Source organism: Hyperolius riggenbachi, chromosome 5, assembly GCF_040937935.1.
Source record: "Hyperolius riggenbachi isolate aHypRig1 chromosome 5, aHypRig1.pri, whole genome shotgun sequence".
Taxonomy (NCBI): domain Eukaryota; kingdom Metazoa; phylum Chordata; class Amphibia; order Anura; family Hyperoliidae; genus Hyperolius; species Hyperolius riggenbachi.
In genome coordinates this window covers 415,143,274-415,165,596 of record NC_090650.1, presented here as the reverse complement: position 1 = coordinate 415,165,596, position 22,323 = coordinate 415,143,274, and the positions used below count along the sequence as shown (strand labels likewise).

At 45.8% G+C, this 22,323-nt stretch overlaps 1 protein-coding gene across 2 annotated transcripts; it reads right to left on the bottom strand.

Annotated features, from left to right (window-relative positions):
* Positions 1-4,762: 4,762 nt before the first annotated feature.
* Positions 4,763-21,993, bottom strand: NTAQ1 (N-terminal glutamine amidase 1). Of its 2 annotated transcripts, XM_068237991.1 has the most exons (6): positions 21,737-21,992; positions 15,275-15,374; positions 13,223-13,273; positions 11,749-11,897; positions 9,236-9,360; positions 4,763-5,153 (listed from the first exon to the last, which is right to left on the bottom strand). In XM_068237991.1, exons 1-6 carry the CDS (start codon positions 21,805-21,807, stop codon positions 5,047-5,049), a joined length of 603 nt encoding a protein of 200 aa, XP_068094092.1. In that variant the 5' UTR covers positions 21,808-21,992; the 3' UTR covers positions 4,763-5,046. The 2 variants fall into 2 exon arrangements, with proteins under 2 accessions (XP_068094092.1, XP_068094093.1); XM_068237992.1 differs by lacking the exon at positions 13,223-13,273 and having other exon boundaries at positions 21,737-21,993.
* Positions 21,994-22,323: the final 330 nt, after the last annotated feature.

Below are 22,323 nucleotides of genomic sequence, written 5' to 3'. Positions count from 1 at the left end.
TCAAGCCCTTTGAGCCTAGAATATTGAACATTTTCACAATATTCTAATGGTCTGAGACTTTGGGGTTCTCATAAGCTGTGAGCCATAATCATCAAAATTATAATAAATAAAGGCTTGAAATCTCTCGCTTTGCATGTAATAAGTCTATTTCATCTATTAGTTTCGCCTTTTAAGTTCAATTGCTGAAATAAATGGACTTTTGCACCATATTCTATTTTTTTGCATTTCACCCTTAGGGCTTCACTTTCAATATAACATCCCTGGTGGTCTAGAGTGGGCCAAACATAATGCAAAGTGGGGAAACCACTTGTGGGCCACATTTGATGGCTCTGAGGGCCAGATTTTAACTGGTGAAGAGTTTTTATATATAAACTACTTTACAGAAGTGCAGTTATTGTCCTGGAGGGAATTCCATTCATTTTTGTTTTCACGGAAGCGGAGTCGTGCTTTAAACTGGTGGACATCCTGTACGTAAGCCTGAGGATGGCCGTTTGACCTCTCAGCTGCAGCACATGAGAGATCACGTCTCCCCCTGGTCCAATGCTGACAGGACAAGCTTGGCTCCTGAGTGACATAGCTGCCGTCATCTCCCAGAGTCCCCAGGCGATTAGCGCTCCAGTACAGGGTGGAGAGGTTCTCACGATCACGGCTTCAATCTGGACGGCCGTTCCGGGCTGATATATGATGAGGAGGCATCCAAGATTGTGTTTACATGGCAGGGAATGTGCGGAGCTGGCGGCCACCAGCATCAGCCGAAACACGGGACACACTGTCATGTTTCACAATCACGGCTGCAGCACTGGAAGCAGAGATGGATTCAGATTTAATGGGGCCCTAGGCAAGGTAGTAGATTTGGGGCCCGCTTTTGGTAAGCTGAAGTGGAGAGAGGTCAAAGAAGATGGCAGGTGCGCCCCTTGACACCTCCGCTAGGCCCCATGCACCTGCCTAGGTTGCCTGGTGGATGATCCTGCTCTGACAGGAGGAGCACACAGTCACTCCACAAACACAGCAACCGATCAGGGCCCATTTCCAGTATCGCGAATTCGCATGCGTTTTTCGCATGCAAATTCGCATAGCAATACAAGTGAATGGGACTGTTTCCACTTGTCAGGATTCCATTGCGTTTTTCTGTGCAGAAAAAATTTGCATGGCAGAGTCATCAGAATTCGCATACCGCTATGCGAATCGCATACAATGTATTTAATAGGAAATTCGCATGCGGTTTGGGTATGCGAATTTTCATGCGAATTCGCATAGAAACAATGGAAAAATCACACCAGCACTGCCATGGTTAAATTTGCATACATCGTCATCCATGCGAATTCGCATGAAAATTCGCATAGACCCGCATGCGAAATTCGCATCTGCATGCAAATTTTTCCTGCGACGATTCCCACCGCACAAGTGGAAATGCAGCCTTACTGTTTTACTGGACAGATACTTTCTCACATTAGGTTTTTTTTTTTTTTACTTCTTCTTCTTCTTCTTCTTAAAGGACACTTGTAATGAGAGGGATATGGAGGCTGCTTTTTTCCCTTTAAACAATACCAGTTGCCTGGCAGCCCTGCTAACCTCTTTGGCTGCAGTAGTGTCTGACTCACACACCTGAAATAAGCATGCAGCTAATCCAGTCAGACTTCAGTCAGAGCACCTGATCTACATGCTTGTTCAGGGTCTACGGCTAAAAGTATTACAGGAAGAGGATCAGCAGGACAGCCAGGCAACTGGTATTGCAAAGATTTCTATCTGATGGGAGTTCAGCTCCATAGAAAAGACTGTGTAGGTATGACTCTCATACTACATGAAAGGGGGTAACATTGGTCTGTGATCTTTCATTTTCCAAAGACTTTTATCTCAAGTGTGTATGTAGCCTTAAGATCAAGCCTGACTAATACTGTACAATACCACATAATACCCAAACCATAAACTTTATTATTTTTTATGTAATTAAAAACAAATTAAGACAAACTTTATGTATTTTGTGGAGGGTGTGGTCTTAAAAGTGGTCATGGTTACACCGTATAATTTATTGTAATAGTTTTCAGAAAGAGATGATTTGCATATTCAGAAGTGATGCATTATGAGAAGCCAAAGGTGCTCACTTTGGTACCTCAGTCTAAAGGTGCATACACACATCAGACTATAGTCTTTGGAAACTGAAAGATCACAGACCAATCTTACCACCCTTCATGTAGTATGAGAGCCATACTCTACACAGTCTTTTCTATGGAGCTGAACTCCCCATCAGAAAAAAACTCTTTGCAAGATGCTGCACACACAGATGCTGTACAGACACTAAAGATCAGTATCTGCAAAAGATCTGCTCCTGCCAAAAATCCATTCCTGCAAATTGCAGTGATAGTCTATGAGATCTGCAGATCATCATACACACATGATTTAACTGACATTCATCTGCAGATCAGATCCATCAGGATGGATTTTCAGATCTGCAGATGAATGTCAGTTAAATCATGTGTGTATGATGATCTGCAGCTCTCATAGACTATCATTGCAATTTGCAGGAATGGATTTTTGGCAGGAGCAGATCTTTTGCAGATACTGATCTTTTGTGTCTGTACAGCATCTGTGTGTGAAGCATCTTGCAAAGAGTTTTTTTCTGATGGGGAGTTCAGCTCCATAGAAAAGACTGTGAAGAGTATGGCTCTCATACTACATGAAGGGTGGTAAGATTGGTCTGTGATCTTTCAGTTTCCAAAGACTATAGTCTGATGTGTGTATGCACCCTAAGGCCACATACACACATCAGACCATAGTCTTTTGAAAATGAAAGATCACAGACCAATCTTACCCCCTTCCATATAGTATGAGAGCCATACTCTACACAGTCTTTTCTATGGAACTGAACTCCTCATCAGAAAAAAAATCTTTGCAAGATGCTGCACACACAGATGCTGTACAGACACAAAAGATCTGTAGCTGCAAAAGATCTGTTCCTGCCAAAGATCCATTCCTGCAAATTGCATTCATAGTCTATGATATCTGCAGATCCTCATACACACCTTGTTTAACGGACATTCATCTGCAGATCAGACAATCATCTGCAGATCTGAAAATCCATCCTGGTGGATCTGATCTGCAGATGAATGTCTGTTAAACAAGGTGTGTATGATGATCTGCAGATCTCATAGACTATGAATGCATTTTGCAGGAACGGATCTTTTGCAGGAACAGATCTTTTGCAGATACTGATCTTTTGAATGTGTACAGCATCTGTGTGTGCAGCATCTTGCAAAGATTACTGTCTGATGGGGAGTTCAGCTCCATAGAATAGACTGTGTAGGTATGGCTCTCATACTACATGGACGGGGTAAAATTGGTCTGTGATCTTTCATTTTCCAAAGACTATGGTCTGATGTGTGTATGAGCCTTAAGGCCCAGTGCACACCAAAAACCTCTACCAGATCCGTAAAATGCTATAGATGTTTGAAGCAGATTTCAGAGCATTTCTAGGCAGGTTTAGAGGTTTTCTAAACATGCCTAGCATTTTTTGCAGCAACTTTGTGTAGCAGACTACAAATCTGGTTACAGTAAAGCTGTTACTGAACAGCTTCTGTAACAAAAACGCCTGGAAATCCGCTTTGATCTCGCGTTTCTCAGAGCAGTTTTCCACTTTCCTATACTTTAACATTGATACAGAAATGCCTCAGAAATCTAAAAAATGCTGCAGCCCCCGAGTTTGGGTTTGTGGAAAAAACAAAGCGCTCTGGTGTGCACCAGCCCATTCACTTTCAGTAGCCAAGCTGTTTTTCCCCTGCAAGCGTTTTAAGAAATGCTTCAGAACCGCTGTGGTGTGCACCAGCCCTAAACTAGGATTTTCTATATAGAAAATATAGATCCTATACAATAAAACCTAATTGTCACTGCGTCATCCACTTTCCCTGTCTGTCCGTTTGTGGCTTTTACAGACAGCCGTTGGGACGGGAGGTCGGGATAGGGAGCAGGTCAGGCGGGTGCGCGTGGCAGCGGGCATTCGCGCACGCACTGTCTGGCGGCGGCGCAGTAATATCACTACCTAGAGCCCATTTTTAAACGGGCTTAGCCAGACTAGTACATAATAATATGATAGGACAATGGACTACGACAGTGGTAGAGATTAGATTGTGAGCCCCTCTGAGGTCAGTCATTGACATGACTATGTACTCTGCAAAGTGCTGCAGAAGATGTCAGTGCTATATAAATACATAATAATATGGTAGGACATTGGACTATGATTATGGCAGGGATTAGATTGTGAGCCCCTCTGAGGATAATGATTTACATAACTATGCGACCTGTAAAGTGCTGCAGAAGATGTCAGTGCTATATGAATACATAATAATAATAATATGGTAGGACATATGACTATGACAGGGATTAGATTGTGAGCTCCTCTGAGGACAGTCAGTGACATGACTATGTACTCTGTAAAGTGCTGCAGAAGATGTCAGTGCTATATACTGTAAATACAGTACATAATAATATGATAGGACATTGGAATATGAATATGGTAGGGATTAGATTGCGAGCTCCTCTGGGGACAGTCAGTGACATAACTTATGTCCTCTGCAAAGTGCTGCGGAAGTTGTATAAATACATAATAATATTATGTTAGCACATTAGACTACAACTATGGTAGGGATTAGATTGTGAGCTCCTCTGAGGACAGTCAGTGACATCACTATGTACTCTGTAAAGTGCGGTAGATGTCAGCGCTATAAAAATACAAAATAATAATAATGGTTTAAAAAGGAATGACAATGACTTCTATAAGTTGAAGAATACTTTTATTTTATACATACGGTAATAGATGTATTTCTTTTTTAAATGAAGAGTCACAAAGTTCTGCTGGTGAAGGAGACAGGGCCTCTGCCTTGGAGAGCACTATCCAGGATGTCTGGCAGCCCATCTCATGAGAGTCTCTAGGGTGCCAGGGTCAGATGTAGATGAGAAGCTGAACTCAGACAATGGTCTGCCTGAATTATGCAGAGTGGAAACTGGCAGCAAACAATGGCTGGTGTCACTGTACAGTCCAGGTGAATGAACCAGTCATCCAGGAGAGTCAAACTGTTCTGTAAACTCCTGCAGGGTGTATACCGTGCCGTAACCCACCGCCGGCTCCATGCTGATGAAGTCATCCAGGTTCATTGAGGAGACTGGAAATTCAGACAGAAAGAGGTGCAAGCTTGGTTTCCATGTTTTGTTTTTAAGTCATTCCATTTTTATTTGCATTAAAATAACAAAGATATATCCATAGCGATACCATTAAGGTGTTGGCACAAAAACAGCACATAATCCCACCACCGGATATTTAAAGGGAACCTGAAGTGAAAATAAATTTATGCTATAACGAATTGTATGTGTAGCACAGCTAAGAAATAGAACATTAGTAGCAAATAAATGAGTCTCATATTGTTTCCAGTACAGGAAAAGTTAAGAAACTTCACTTGTCATCTATGCAAAAAAGCTTCTCTGAGCTCTCCGACCAAGCTTGGTTGGCTACACTTTTATGAAGCACTTATTTCAACCCATTCCTCACGGTTTCTTGTTTGTTTAAAGGGGAACTGAAGTAAGAGGTATATGGAGGCTGCCATATTTATTTCCTTTTAATCAATACCAGTTGCCTGGCAGCCCTGCTGGTCAATTTCTCTGCAGTAGTATCTGAATAACTCCAGAAACAAGCATGCAGCTAGTCTTGTCAGATCTGACTTTAAAGTCTGAAACACCTGATCTGCTGCATGCTTGTTCAGGGGCTATGGCTAATAGTATTAGAGGCAGAGGATCAGCAGGGCTGCCAGGCAACTGGTATTGCTTAAAAGGAAATAAACATGGCAGCCTCCATATATCTCTCTCTTCAGTTCCCCTTTAAGGTTTTACTGCAGAGAAGTTAATGCTGGGAATACACCATGAGATTTTTTGGGCAGATAGATGGTTCGATAGATAATTTACGGCATGTCAGATCTTATTTTCGATCGTTTTTCTGATCGATTTCTCATAGAAGTGAATGGACATTGATCAGAAAAACAATCGGACAATAAATCTGCTAAAAAATATAATTGTATATTGCCAGCATTAAGGATCATTAGCTCTGCTCTATTTCATAGTTTCAAATACAGAGTAATTTGTAAACTGCAAATATTAGAAAATTATGCAATGTTCTAAAAGAAAAAAAAAAGAAAAAAGAAAAAAAAAGCTATATAACTTAAAATAAGAATATAAGACTCTTTTCTTTGCTACTAATGTTCTATGAATTATCTGTACTACACATACAATTCATTATATCACAAGTTTGTTTTTTTCGCTTCTTCGCTTTTTTTGTTGTTGTTTGTTTGGTTTTGCTTTAGGTTTCTTTTAAGAAGGTTCACAAAACCCACATCTTCTTGCCCGACGAGGTCTTCTAGAAGTGGATCCCTGTGTCACGGGAGTTAGATTCATATAAAGTCCCGATCATCTGCTTCATAGGTTAGGTACCACAGTAAGTATATTAGCTGTGCCCGAATAGGAAAAAATCATTCTGATCACTTCAACAAGAAAGCTTGGGATGGTTTACAATATTTAATCCTGTACTTCCAGCGCCACCTACTGGTACACAACATGCTGAGCTGGGGAGATTCTCATTACTGCTTGAGATACAGAAGAGAGTGTTGTCCTTCTGGGCCCACCTACAGAGCAGCAGCCCCGACTCACCCCACTACAAAGCCATGCTGCACAATGAAGACCAAGAAAAGCCGTGTGCACTGAAAGTCGTGGTCAGCTCTATACTCCCTCCGACCCCCGGCCCACAGGTCATAACAAGAGTCCAGATAAAACACACCACAGCCAAGAGCAAAGAGGACTATGTAGAAAAATGGAGTTGTGAAATAAAACAGTCACAAAAGCTAGCCATATACCAGTCTCTACAAAGAGAATATAAAATGGCCCCATACCTGGAAAAGCTCCAAAACTCCCAAGAGAGGAAAATCCTGAATGTCTATAGACTGAGCGCTCACAACCTGGAAATAGAGTCTGGGAGACACAGACAGACGTACAAACCCAGGGAGGAGAGACTATGCAAGTGAGCAGAAAACCCTTGAGGATGAAAGCCACTTCCTGCTGCACTGTCCCAAATATACTGCAACCAGGGACACTTACTTTAAGAAATTGTTGGAACTATTCCCAGACTTTCTCACATTAGATGAGAGAAAAACATATATCCTACTGGGAGAAGAGGATTCCACAGTGACAATCGCTGCACACTATGTCACAGATTACCACAGACTTAGAGGAGCATAACGGAATTGTAAACCTAAAAAATGTCCACAGACTGCTTAGCCATTGTCCCCCTACCCCACCCCCCTTCCATGTCCCCCTTTTCCCCTTGCTTTGGCAATATCTGTAATGAATCTTGGTCATGCCAATAAAGCTATCTTTGATTTGAACATGACAACCTGGACTTCACTGATGTGAACTAAACTCCGTGATGCCAGGTTCTGTGGCAATCCAACCTACCACTTCATTAATCCATGCAAGACTGTAGGAAGAAGATCTGACGTTTTTACTGCTGGCCCTCAGCGCCTTATACTTTCCCATGTGGGCTCACAAGCTCAAACTGCAGCCTTTGTGTCACACTGAAATGAAGGCATATTCAGGGTATAGCAGTAATTGCATTTTGATTCGGAATGTACCCTGGGAGCCACACCAGCCATACTAAACAGGAGCAAACAGGACTGGTGCTTCCCCAGGGGCAAGCTGGGCAATTGCCCCAGGCACTACGGAAACTGTTGGGCCCTCCTGGTTCTACATTCAGCTTTGTTTTTCTCACCAGGGCCTTTTGGCAGCACTGCGACTCACCTGTCTGGGCGGGCGCGCTCCTCTGGCAGTCTGTGCACCTCAGTCTTCATCCTGGCAGGGGCGCCTCTCCTCTGTGACCCCGCACATAATTTTACGCAATTACATGTAGTCACTGAGAAGAGATGCCCCTGTGAGGATGAAGACTGGAGTGCACTGACTGCTGGAGAGAGGGGAATTGGTTAGGGAGGAAGAGAGACCTGGGGGCTTGGCAGAGTCTATAACCGCGCCCAGCTCAGGTGGTCACCGCCGAATGCCGAAACTACCGGCTTTATCTGTGTCTACGTATCAGAGCACCTAGGAGTACTGCAACTCTTTAAAGACACTCAGAGCTGAATAATCATACAAGTTTTATACATACCTGGGGCTTCCTCCAGTCCCATCCGCATACATCTCTCATACACAGCCCGTACTCAGTCTTCTCCCTCTTCTGTACCAGGTCCCGTCACTTCAGCCAGTCGGGGCCAGTCTAAGGATGTGCAGTGCGGTCTCTCCGTACAGCGCAGGTGCATGCATAAGGCAGGCGCCGGAGAGACAGAGGGAGCCACTGCGCATGCGCAAAACTGGCCGAAGTTACGTGACCCGGGACAGAAGACGGAGAAGGCCGAGGATGGGCGGTGTGGGAGCGATTCGTGCGGATGGGGCTGGAGGAAGCCCCAGGTATGTATAAATCTTGTATAATTATTCAGCTCTGAGTTACAGAAAATCTGTAACGAAAAAAACTCCCCTGGGGGGTACTCACCTCGGGTGGGGGAAGCCTCCGGATCCTACTGAGGCTTCTCCCGTCCTCATCGGTCCCACGGCGGCGGCGAAAATCCTCCCGGAGCGGCGGCGATGTAAATATTTACCTCCTTGGCTCCAGCGCAGGATCCGCTCCTTCTGACGAAGATAGGCGGAAATAGCCAATCTCTGTCGGGCCGCTCTACTGCGCAGGCGCAAGTCTCCTGAACCTGCACAGTAGAGCGGACCTGACGGAGATCGGCTATTTCCGCCTATCTCTGTCAGAAGAGCCGCAACAGCGCCCCCGCTGGAGCCTGGAAAGGTAAATATTGAAGAGGCTGTCGGGCCGGCTGTTCGGAGGGCTGCAGCGAGACCCCCGTGGGACAGAGGACGACGGGGGAAGCCTCATTAGGATCCGGAGGCTTCCCCCTCCCGAGGTAAGTACCCCTTAGGGGACTTTTTCTTTTTACAGTGTCTCTATAAGTCTCCAACAATCTGTGACTGATCCTGCCAGCACCATCCTCCACCCTCAACTGGGGATCCATTAATATGACCCTCCCAGTAACACAACACTGCTCCATTGCTCATCATTGGTGCGGGACTGCGGACGCCGGATAAAATGACTGCTTTGAGAACTTATTTCATTCCTTTTTGTGTTTAGCTGGACCTGTAGAGTGACTTCAGTACTGACCTGCAGTTTGGATACAAGGGTAAGGAGGAGGCGGCTTCTTCCATTTATTATCTGCATCTTTCATATGGGAGCGGTCGGAAGCGAAAGTCCTGAGGAACTCATCTGCCTGTATTACCCGAAGTTTTCTAGAGGAATGAAAAGACAGAAGAGATGTACAATGTGCGATATTACAGGAGAATCCCTTTATAGTAAACTCCAGGTGACCAGGCCAAGTAGTTTACTATATAGGAAATTGTCATACTCAAGCACATAACCTATAGTATAGTACTGTATCTTAATTCAGCCAGTAATTGGGAGTTTTTTCCCCCCAAGCTTCAGCAAGCGAGCACAGACAGCAGTGTTCAGTATATAGGGATTTGGGACAGGGATGCAGCAATCACGCAACAACCTGCACAGGAAGCATAGGCCTCACCAGTTAAAGGACCTCTGAAGTGAGAAAAATATGGAGGCTGCCATATGTATTTCCTTTTAAACCATACCAGTTTCCTGGCAGTCCCGCTAATCCATCTGACTGTAATAGTATCTGAATCACACACCTGAAACAAGCATGCAGCTAATATAGTCCTAATCTAGTCTAGTGTCCTAGACGCAGGTACAGTACTGATAGGGAGATCCTCTGTCCACTTTTCTGGGCAGCCTGGATGATACGGTAGCGTTGCAGCCATGCACAAGCAAGTCACAGATGACAGGCAATTCCCTCCGTAATCAGGCAGCAGCTTGCACAGGAAGCATATCTCTCTCCAGTAGATGAAGTGTGGGGTCTTTAGCCCATGCACTGGCCAGTACCAATCCCTTCTAAATTCAGCGGCCCGCCTCATTCACCTCTCCACACGCTCTTCCGATGCAGGCCCACTATGCCGTCCTCTCCATTGGTTACCTATTACCCAGAGGATCCAGTTCAAACTCCTGACTCTAACATACAAAGCCCTCCATGAGTTGTGCCCTCCATACATCTCATCACTAATCTCAAGATATTGTCCCTCCCGCAACCTCCGCTCCGCCCAAGAAATTCTCCTGGCCTCTAAGCTGATCACCTCCTCTCATGCTCGCATCCAGGACTTTACACGAGCATCACCCCTTATCTGGAACTCTCTTCCACAGCCTGTACGTCATGCTCCAAACCTGGGCATCTTCAAACGCACTCTTAAAACACACCTTTTCAGACAAGCTTATAACATTCTATAGCCCTTATTTACTTCTCTGTCACAATGTAATCAGAGGCAAAGGGTCACTGCCTCATCCATCCTCCACCCAGGGATGCTCAAATTCGGCTTCGGGAGATATCCGGATTTTTGCTATCCGGAAATCTCCCAGTAATGCTGTGCGGGCTGGGCGGGGGGGGGGGGGGGGGGTCAAGCTTACCTCTCTGACGTCTTCTTCGGTCGTCCCTCGGCGCCTCCCACGATGCGCTCCAAGCGGCGGTCACCTGATTACAAACACTTCCTCCTTCCGGGTTGCAGGAGGAAGTGTTTGTAATCACGTGACGCGCATGGAGCGCATCGTGGGAGGCGCCGAGGGACGACCGAAGAAGACGTCCAAAGAAGACGTCAGAGAGGTAAGCTTGACCCCCCCCGCCCAGCATTACTGGGAGATATCCGGATAGCAAAAATCCGGATATCTCCCGAAGCCGAATTTGAGCATCCCTACCTCCACCCCCTTACCTAGTGTGTCCCCCACTACCCTTTAGATTGTAAGCTGGCAAGGGCAGGATCATCCTCCTAATGTTTACTGTTCTTGTAACAATATTTGTGCTGCTTGGGACTTTGCTGTACATTTGTTAGTTGTATCTATGTTCCCCTTGTCGTCTTATTGTGCTTTGTAAAGCGCTGCAGAATATGTTGGCGCTATATAAATAAAAAATAATAAAATAATAATAATAATCCACTCGGGCCACAGTAGCATGCAGATAGCGAGCAGGCTACAACTCGCTGCAGGTTCACCCACTGCCCATGGCTCATTGATCTCCGTCTGACGTATGACCCATGTGCCCGCCCACTTTCCACTATAGCCGGTTACATAATACTGCAGGCTCCAAAAAACAGGTTCACTATAACCGAAGTTCCATTAGATCTGGTGTACTATACCCTATACTTATAATGGTGCTTGGCCAGGACCTGAACTATTAGTTTACTATACCCGAAATTCTTCTATATCAGAGTTTACTATAACCAGATTATACTGTATTATTATTATTGGGTATTTATACAGCACTGACAGCTTCCACTGCCTTTTACATATTGTATAAAGTCATGTCACTGACTGTCCTCGGAGGAGCTCACAGTCTAAAGCCTCATACGCATGTACTAGGCATGTCGCCTGGCAGAGATCGGGACTCGATCCCTCATGTGACACTGCAGGGCTGAGGGTGCACAGACAAATCACTAGCCTGCAGGAAAACTACCCAAACATGGGGAGAACATGCAAACTCCATGCAGATAGTATTCTGGCCCAGATTTGATCAGGGGTCTCGCTGTAAAGCTCGGTTCATCCCTCCATGAGCTAGACACGATTACCTCCTGAAGTCCTTGCGGATGTTGGCATCAGAGCGGAGAGCTTCCTTAATGTATACATGACAGGGGCAGGGAAAGGGCAGCTCAGTATCCAGGTCATAGATTAGCCTCTGGCCTTCACTGCACACCTGTAGTAAAATCACATGATAATCCTGCAGGGACAAGAAGGCCAACGTTGTCATTCACAATACAGTGCCAGCTCAGTTTGTATTTAGTGCATTTAATACAATGCTTTTTTTAAAGTGGGATTATACTCCCAAAACTAAAATTTCAGTAACTACTCTTAGTTGCATAAAATAACATTTGAAAGCATTCCCAAGTATTCCCTGTGTGTAAAATGGTTTATTTTCCTGCAGAGAGCAGTAGAAGCTTGCTTATCTCTTGTCATCAGCAAAGGTTAGACTCTCCCTGTGCCTGTATCTTCACTTTTTACTCTCCTGCCCTCTTTCTACTGGAGTGATTTAGCTATTCCCAGGTTGTTGTGTCTGGTCTGCAGAGGGCGCTATGTTCCTCCACTTATCTCCATAAAGCCGCCAGTCGCTCTCTACTGCGCATGCACGGTGCTGGCCTAGCCTCATCTTGGTCGCACTTCCGTAACCGGGAGCGTTCTGAGCCTGCACAGTTACAAGCCTTGACAAACTGCACACCCGTGGAATGCTCCCAGCTATGGAAGTACAATCAAGGACTTGCATTCGCAGTAGCCTCTGACTACCGAGACAGACAGTGGAGGAATGGTGCGGAATGGGAGGACGGTGAGAGCCCATGGCCTCCAGGTAAGTGTAAATGCTTATGTTTATTTACATCACAGGTTTTCTTCCACTTGAGATGATTTTACTGAACAGAAATCTGCCCAGACTCCCCACCCCAACCCAATATAAACCAATGAAGTAGTCAGTGAGGAGCTATAAGGTGGCAGTAGTCAGCTTCTCCCTATCAAGAGCATACAATCAGTCCTGTCCCTACCATACTACTCTTCCCTCTGCTCGTGAAAGGTTAACTCTCTGTTGCCAGCACTGCAGCTACAGCAAGATCTTATAAGAAATTGCTGAGCTGCAATGCTGCCCAAAGAGAGTTAATCCCTCAGCACCACAGGGAGGAGGAGCCAGTGAATGACAGCTGGTTACTAGCTGAGAATCACCCACTCTACTGCTAGAGTGGGACCCTTGCTTTCTTGGGGATCTCTGTGTCACATGGCTGACTTCCAGGAAATGCATCTACTGTTTGATTAATAGCATAGTCCCCTACAATGAGAAATACAGGAGAGTAAACTAGGAATATAATGATTCTAAAAAGGAGTATAGGTGTGCAATAAAACAGTGTTTTTTGCAAGGATACACCCACCTTCTTGAAGTTATGCACTATGGACCCTGATTTTGCTGTACTTTGGCAGTTATGAGCAGTATAGTACCCTTATGATACTTTCCACAAGTAACCACCATCACATTGCACTACAGTCACAACTCTCCAGAACACTGACCCATATCACAGGTGCATCTGCCCTGCTGGACTTCTGTTTCCAAATCGGTATCTACAGGGAATAGGAAATAAAATAATTCAGAGTCCGCATGAGTAAAGTTTGGTTTCAGTTTCTGAAAAGTAAAGGGAGATAAAATAAAAGTTTGAGAACAAAATGCCCGCTGGAAAGCTTAGCACTGTACCTGTAGCTAGTAGCTACATATACTGTAAACCAAGCAAGTAAATTGTGCCTGTAGACCCACCTTTTTTTTAAAGCGGATCCGAGATGAAAAACTACCTATAACAAGTAACTTGTCTATATATCTTATCTAAAGTTTAGATAGTTTACACAGCATATCTAGCTGCAAACAGCTTCCAAAGTTTATGATTATTTATTCCTGTGATACAATGAGGGCAGCCATGTTCTGTTTGTCAAATTGTCACAGGCTGAGGGCTGGAGATGCTATCAGCTTGCCTGTGTGTAAATTCAATCCCCTCTCCTCCTCCCTCTGAAATCTCTGGCTAGTAACCTCCTCCTGCCCAGACTGAGCTCCCATAAGCCCTTGCTACAGTGCCAAAGCACTGTGAAAAAGCTGTGGGCGAGGCTTGTTTAGTTTATAGGGAATTAAAGTATTCAAACAAAACAAAAATGTATTTGGCTTGAGGAATGCCCTATAACCTATATGAAAGGAACACAATTACGCAATGAGTAAAAGTTTATCTCGGATCCACTTTAACCACTTCAGCCTTCAGTCGTTTTCACTTTATGCATCTGAGCAATTTTCACCTCCCATTCATTAGCCTATAACGTTATCACTACTTATCACAATGAACTGATCTATATCTTGTTTTTTCCGCCACCAATTAGGCTTTCTTTGGGGGTACATTTTGCTAAGAGCCACTTTACTGTAAATGCATTTTAAAAGGAAGAATAAGAAAAAAACTGAAAAAAAATCATTAATTCTCAGTTTTCAGCCATTATAGTTTTAAAATAATACATGCCTCCATAATTAAAACTCACGTATTGTATTTGCCCATATGTCCCGGTTATTACACCGTTAAAATTATGTCCCTATCACAATGTATGGCGACAATATTTTATTTGGAAATAAAGGTGCATTTTTTCCCGTTTTGCATCTATCACTATTTACAAGTTTAAAATAAAAAAAAAAATAGAAATATTTCATCTTTACATTGATATTTAAAAAGTTTAGACCCTTAGGTAAATATTTACATGTTTTGTTTTTTTATTGTAATTTTTTTTTGGTTTTTTTTTGTATTAAACATTTTATTTGGGTATTTTTGGGAGGGTGGGATGTAAACCATAGTTTTATAATGTAAATGTGTCTTGAGTTTTATTTTTTTCACTTGTAGTTGTAGTTTTACTTTTTTGGCCACAAGATGGCGGCCATGAGTTTGTTTACATGACGTCACTCTAAGCTTAGAGCGAGCATGGGGTACGTTACAGCCAGAAAAAGCGAAGCTTCCGAGAGAAGCTGTCGCTTTTTCAGCGGGGGAGAGGAATCAGTGATTGGCCACCATAGCCCGATTCACTGATTGCCAGGCTAACGAACCGCGGCCGGGAGCGCGCGTGCACGCGCGCGATCGGCCGCGGGAGCGCGCACATGGCCTCCTGGGCGTAGCTAGTACATCCAGGAGGCCAAAGTAGTTAACTAAGGTCAAACTCGATCCTGCAAGTGGCACTGAGAGACCCCAATACTGTACAGTCTCAATATAGAGAGGAGGAAATATGCGATAATTTAGGAATCTTGGATCAGGGCTACTTCACACCGGCAATCAGCAAAACGCTGCTCCTAATGTATCCATATGAATTCATTCACAGTGCAACGTTTGCGATTAATCGCAAATGCGCTGCATGCAGCGTTTTGGAGGCAATCGCACTGTGATTCACGTTCTATTGAACTGGAATTACAAGCACAAATCGCAAGATTTCACCCGATAAATCACAATCGCGGACACGATCGCCGGGAAGCACAGAGTGTGAATCAGCCCTCAGGGTAAGCAGTTCCTACAGATGGACAATCCTCACGTTTGACAGATAGCAAAGTCTCACCATCCTGTTTTCATTAGACAGGAAAACAGCATAGAATTCTTCCAGCGGTCTTTCCCCCCTCTGCCGGACGTACTCGCACAGCTTCCACACATTTTCTTCACTGTTCAGACAAAGAAAGATAGGACACAAGTCTGATATGGCATACAGCTGGTAAATACAACAGCGGCAATCACTGACAATAATTCTACATGGGCAAGGCATAGTAATCACAAGCAGACTCTGGCAGCGGAGGACTCCAACCCCAACACCAAGCTAACCTGACCCCCTCTGCTCCCAGCCCTCAGACAGCTTATATCCAGAGGTCATGGGCACAACACAGCAGTGGTACTCCCCTCTACAGCACAATGGGCTCTATTCACAATAACAAGTGTGGTGTAAAAAGTCTATCTCATTACATTCAAAAACGAATTGCTTTTAGTACATATATCACAGGCCTGGAGTAAAAACACAGTGACACACACGAGTGTCTAATAGTGCTTTACTAACTCATAGAGTACGTTACACAGCTTTTATACATTCCATTGCCAGAGCTTACAAGACAGCTAAGAATACAAGAGAGACAGCATGACCATAAACAAAAGACCATTACTTAGCATACCTTAGCTTCTTAGGTCATCCTGTCACCACAATGTATATGTATCCTGTAGGAAGTTACAGCCTACAACTTATAAAATACATCTTAATTTGTATATAGAAACTCTGAATATATATAACTTTTTTTAGGTGAAGAATTACCTTCAGTGGTAATTACCAATTTTTTTTGAGTATTCACTATAAATTTGCCAAGTGTGATAAATGTTTGATAAAAGTGCGATAAAACAGGTGATAAACAGTCGGTAATATGTGTGGAAATAAAGCTTTTTTGACCACTGTAGGGCAGCCCATATGCGTGTCACCCACTACACAGAGACGACCCAGGAAAGCCTGTCACATTTAAAGTGGGACCTCAACTCTTGCGCAGGAGAGAGGGAAAAACATATAGAAATGCTCCCTGTATGTATATAATTAATCCTGTCTAATTCCCCCTCATCTGTGAATGATCACAACTGTAATTTGAGCTCTCCGCTGTGCCAGCTGGCTGCCTCAGCAGAGCAGCTAATGTGTAAACACAGAATGTTAACCTATGTCTGCTTCCATGAAAGCAGGAAGTACACACACTGGTGATTTTTTCTGGATTTGTATCAGCTGTAACAAAAAATGTTTTTCTTTAAAGGTAATTAAGTTGTTGCTTATCTTTTAGAGCAGAGAGGAATTTCCTCCTCGGCATCTATAAAATCATCTAAAAGACTGTATGAGGTGTTAAAGTGCGCCTTGAGATTAGATACACTCGTCTTCTCTGCCTTCTATGTAAAATTGACATAAACTCGAGCAAAGAAAGCTCAAAAGACTCCATTCTAAAGGCCAAAAGCAGAGAAGTGAAAATGGTCACCAGCCATTTGCAGGTGATAAACAAATCCTTAATTAACACCAACTATTCAATTGAGAATCTCAAATTCAGCGCTTCGTAATATGTTGGCGCTTTATAAATACAATAAATAATAATAATAATAATAATAAATAAATTGGAGATACAGTTTGAGGTAATTACCACACTTTTACCTCACTTACCGCATGAGGTAATTTATGGAGAAAAAAAAATTGAAAATTTCAAAATGGAGATATTTTGGTCGGTATTTATCACTACCTAAATTTCCTCATGCGGTAACTCATTGTGAATAGAGCCCGATGCAGTTTGTCCATCTATACAGCCCAGTCTGCCTGCATAGTCTCACCTGCCCATCTATACAGCCCAGCCTGCCTGCATAGTCTCACCTGCCCATCTATACAGCCCAGTCTGCCTGCATAGGGCTCTATTCATAAAAAACTTGTGGCATAAATATTCGTAGAGGTAAAATACCGCAGCGGTATTTTACACTTCTGGGTGGTCATTCAAAAAAATCTTGCCAGCTGCGATGCAAGAGTGGAGATCTCCCGCTGAAGGCTGGCGGTAAGCTGTCGGAAGGCATGCGGAAACACTTCAGCCGGCAGAGTCCCTCTCAGCACGACTGCTCTCTCTGGGAGGTCTGTCCCACTCACTTGTATGTAATCCGCAAAATCAGAGGAAGCGGTATTTCCCGTCCACATACCGCTTCCTCTAAACTTTATGAATGGCCATTTTGTTACTTTTTTCTAGATAAATCTAGAAAAACACTGGAGAAGGCGGAAATTTCTGGGGGATTGTAGATTTTCATGCGGGAACAGCTTTTATGAATGCCCACTTTGCTAAATGGACGGGAAAATCCACTGTTTTGAGCGGAAAACTTGCGGTGACCTTTTATGAATAGAGCCCATAGTCTCACCTGCCCATCTATACAGTCTAGCCTGCCTGCATAGTCACACCTGCCCATCTATACAGCCCAGCCTGCCTGGTCTCACCTGCCTGCATAGTCTCACCTGCCTGCATAGTCTCACCTGCCCATCTATACAGCCCAGCCTGCCTGCATAGTCTCACCTGCCCAGCTATACGGCCCAGCCTGCCTGCAGTCTCACCTGCCCATCTATACGGCCCAGCCTGCCTGCATAGTCTCACCTGCCCATCTATACGGCCCAGCCTGCCTGCATAGTCTCACCTGCCCATCTATACGGCCCAGTCTGCCTGCATAGTCTCACCTGCCCATCTATACAGCCCAGTCTGCCTGCATAGTCTCACCTGCCCATCTACACAGCCCAGCCTGCCTGCATAGTCTCACCTGCCCATCTACACAGCCCAGCCTGCCTGCATAGTCTCACCTGCCCATCTACACAGCCCAGCCTGCCTGCATAGTCTCACCTGCCCATCTATACAGCCCAGCCTGCCTGCAAAGTCTCACCTGCCCATCTATACAGCCCAGCCTGCCTGCAAAGTCTCACCTGCCCATCTATACAGCCCAGTCTGCCTGCATAGTCTCACCTGCCCATCTACACAGCCCAGCCTGCCTGCATAGTCTCACCTGCCCATCTACACAGCCCAGCCTGCCTGCATAGTCTCACCTGCCCATCTACACAGCCCAGCCTGCCTACATAGTCTCACCTGCCCATCTATACAGCCCAGCCTGCCTGCAAAGTCTCACCTGCCCATCTATACAGCCCAGCCTGCCTGCATAGTCTCACCCGCCCATCTATACGGCCCAGCCTGCCTGCATAGTCTCACCTACCCATCTATACAACCCAGCCTGCATAGTCTCACCTACCCATCTATACAACCCAGCCTGCATAGTCTCACCTGCCCATCTATACAGCCCAGCCTGCCTGCATAGTCTCACCTGCCCATCTATACAGCCCAGCCTGCCTGCATAGTCTCACCTGCCCATCTATACAGCCCAGCCTGCCTGCATAGTCTCACCTGCCCATCTATACAGCCCAGTCTGCCTGCATAGTCTCACCTGCCCAGCTACACAGCCCAGCCTGCCTGCATAGTCTCACCTGCCCATCTATACAGCCCAGCCTGCCTGCATAGTCTCACCTGCCCATCTATACAGCCCAGCCTGCCTGCCTAGTCTCACCCGCCCATCTATACAGCCCAGCCTGCCTGCATAGTCTCGCCCGCCAATCTATACAGCCCAGCCTGCCTGCATAGTCTCGCCCGCCCATCTATACAGCCCAGCCTGCCTGCATAGTCTCACCCGCCCATCTATATACCCCAGCCTGCCTGCATAGTCTCACCTACCCATCTATACAACCCAGCCTGCATAGTCTCACCTGCCCAGCTATACAGCCCAGCCTGCCTGCATAGTCTCACCTGCCCATCTATACAGCCCAGCCTGCCTGCATAGTCTCACCTACCCATCTATACAACCCAGCCTGCATAGTCTCACCTGACCAGCTATACAGCCCAGCCTGCCTGCATAGTCTCACCTGCCCATCTATACAGCCCAGCCTGCCTGCATAGTCCATACTATCAGTCCTGTCCGCACACAGGCTTGCTGGACCTTAAATAACTTTTATTGTACACACACACACACACACACACACACACACACACACACACACACACACACACACACACACCTTTGTTTTTGCTAGCTTGGCTCCTGCTGCACACAGCAGGAGCCCAGAATAGCAAGGCTAAATGCATAAGCACTGCCACAAAAACGTGCATGAATGACTTTGAGCCCCACAAAAGTGGAGCCCTTTCCGTTGTTCCCCTGGAGGGGGACTTCCCCTTTTGCCATCGGCACAGGGGGTACATGGGGCCCTCCGACACCCGAAGGATTGGACGGTGCCAGGTGGTTGCCCACTGGCCAGGGTCACCCCACCCCAAACCCCCCTGAGAGGGGCCTCTAGTCAGGGACTGGAGTCTCCAGGGGACAAGTCCCCGGCCTTGAAGCTAGCGTTATAAAAATTCCGCACTCTCCCTAGCCAAAAGGCCGGGGAGCTGCGTTGTGGGCTAAGCAGATGTTAGTACCTTACTCTGCCACGGGGTTTCCCAGGCCCCAGGTTTTTCAGGAACGCCTGGGTCGCTACTCCAGAAGGGCAGTACACCTTAGCAAAGCCCTCAGCCCTTCAGCTTCAATCATGGTAGATCCATTCAGTCAGAATCAGGAAATGCATGCACGAGAACGGACATCTCTACTAGAGGATCTGAGGGCCATGTTCCTCCCCCTGATCGCTTGTTCAAGGAAACCCCCCGGTTCACCACGCCGAGGTCTCAGTAACATACAGCCCTGAAACTGATAAGATCAGATACTACACTTGATCTCAAACACTCAGAGTTTAGCCCCTTACATACTCCTATGGGTTCTGGTTCACCATGAGCTTGCTGGGTAATTTGTAACTCCGGGTGTTTCAAGTCCTACCCCATAAAACTACAATAATCCATGCCATATACTGATGAAGATCAACCAATCCAAAACAGTCTGTATGCATGTTGGATTAGTATGGCTCTGTACAATTAACAAGCTGACATATCTCTGCATTCCAGCGGTTCTGGAGGTGTGGCTAGCTTTCAGGGACAATTTGCATATTCAGCAGTGATGCATTGTGGGACACCTCAGAGTTCACTTCAACCTGAATAATCACAAATAAATACCTTCTGTATTAAGAAGGCAAATTGCTGCTTTGCATAGCGTTAGCAAGAGGGCTTGTTGGTCCTTTCTAGCCCCTTACACACACACACCTAAGAGTTCTGGTTCACCATGAGCTTGCTGAGCAATAAGTAACTAGAGGACGAGATAAAACTCTACATTTTACTGGGAGAGGAGGAATCCACAGTAACAATCGCTGCATACTGTTACTGCATGCCACTGACTGAAAGTAGGAATCCCCAGTGACAATCGCTGCACACTGTTACTGCATGCCACGGACTGAGAGGAGGAATCCATAGTGACAATCGCTGCACACTGTTACTGCATGCCACAGACTGAGAGGAGGAATCCATAGTGACAATCGCTGCACACTGTTACTGCATGCCACAGACTGAAAAGAGGAATCCACAGTGACAATCACAGCACACGGTTACTGCATGCCACAGACAGAGGAGCAATCCACAGTGACAATCGCTGCACACTGTTACTGCATGCCACAGACTGAGAGGAGCAATCCACAGTGACAATCGCTGCACACTGTTACTGCATGCCACAGAGTGAAAAGAGGAATCCACAGGGACAATCGCTGCACACTGTTACTGCATGCCACAGACTGAGAGGAGCAATCCATAGTGACAATCACTGCACACTGTTACTGCATGCCACTGACTGAGAGGAGGAATCCACAGTGACAATCGTTGCACACTGTTACTGCATGCCACTGACAGAGGAGGAATCCACAGTGACAATCGCTGCACACTGTTACTCATGCCACAGACTGAAAGGAGGAATCCATAGTGACTATCGCTGCACACGGTTACTGCATGCCACAGACTGAAAGGAGCAATCCACAGTGACAATCGCTGCACACTGTTACTGCATGCCACTGACTGAGAGGAGGAATCCATAGTGACAATCGCTGCACACTGTTACTGCATGCCACTGACTGAAAGGAGGAATCCACAGTGACTATCACTGCACACTGTTACTGCATGCCACAGACTGAGAGGAGGAATCCACAGTGACTATCACTGCACACTACTGCACAGCATGCCACAGACTGAGAGGAGGAATCCACAGTGACAATCACAGCACACGGTTACTGCATGCCACAGACTGAGAGGAGGAATCCACAGTGACTATCACTGCACACTACTGCACAGCATGCCACAGACTGTGTGGCGGAACCAACAGAGACAATCGCTGTACACTAGGTCACCACGTTTACCTATATCCATCTAAGAGGAGTATAAGGGAAGTGTAAAGCTAAATATGTCCACAGCCTGCTTCATCCATTATACTTCTATCCCACCCCCAACCTCTAGATCTCACCCTCTTTCATGTATCCCATTTCCCCCTGCTTTGACCTGTATGTATCTTGGTGATGCCAATAAAGGTATTTTTGATTTGAATGTCTCACCAGTAGCAGCTGGTGTAGCAGCAGTCTGGGCGGGCTGGCAGGGCTGTGGAGAAAGGCTCCGGGCTCTGCATGGCAGCACTGGGGGTCTCACATGTCGCCCACAAGGGAAGAGTGACAGCTGGTGCCACAGGAATATCTTCCCCTGGAAACCAGGAAGCAGAGACGGTCACGTGACACAACTAACTACATGGCGCTAAACCCTCCCCCGCCAATGGGAAACCAATCCTCATCCATTGCTTTCCTTCCTACTAGGAAAACTACGCAGCAAACTAGAAAGCCCACCTTCCTCCCTTCCAGCCAATAAGGGCGTCTCATAGGAACACCACGCAGCATAGCCTAGCCCCGCCCTCCCTCTCTGGGAAATAGAAAAAAAATCAACATATACAAAGCCCGCCCCCTTCTACGTCAGCCAATAGGCAGCCTGCTACTGAGAAACTTATAGGGAACTTTCAGAGCCCGTCCTGCTGTTTCAGCCAATGAGCTGCTCGCCAGCGTGTAAACAAGCGACTCACTCTTCCAGACCACGACACCAGCTCCTCCCTCTTGCCTCCTTAGTTTTCGCGCTTGGGGGCGTGGCTTGACGACAG

Coding starts and splice junctions, on each gene's coding strand:
- NTAQ1 (XM_068237991.1), bottom strand. CDS start 21,807: ATGCAGAGCCCGGAGCCTTTCTCCACAGCCCTGCCAGCCCGCCCAGAC. Junction 15,375..21,736: donor TGCTACACCAGCTGCTACTG/GTGAGACATTCA, acceptor TTGTCTGAACAG/TGAAGAAAATGTGTGGAAGC. Junction 13,274..15,274: donor TGTCTAATGAAAACAGGATG/GTGAGACTTTGC, acceptor TATTCCCTGTAG/ATACCGATTTGGAAACAGAA.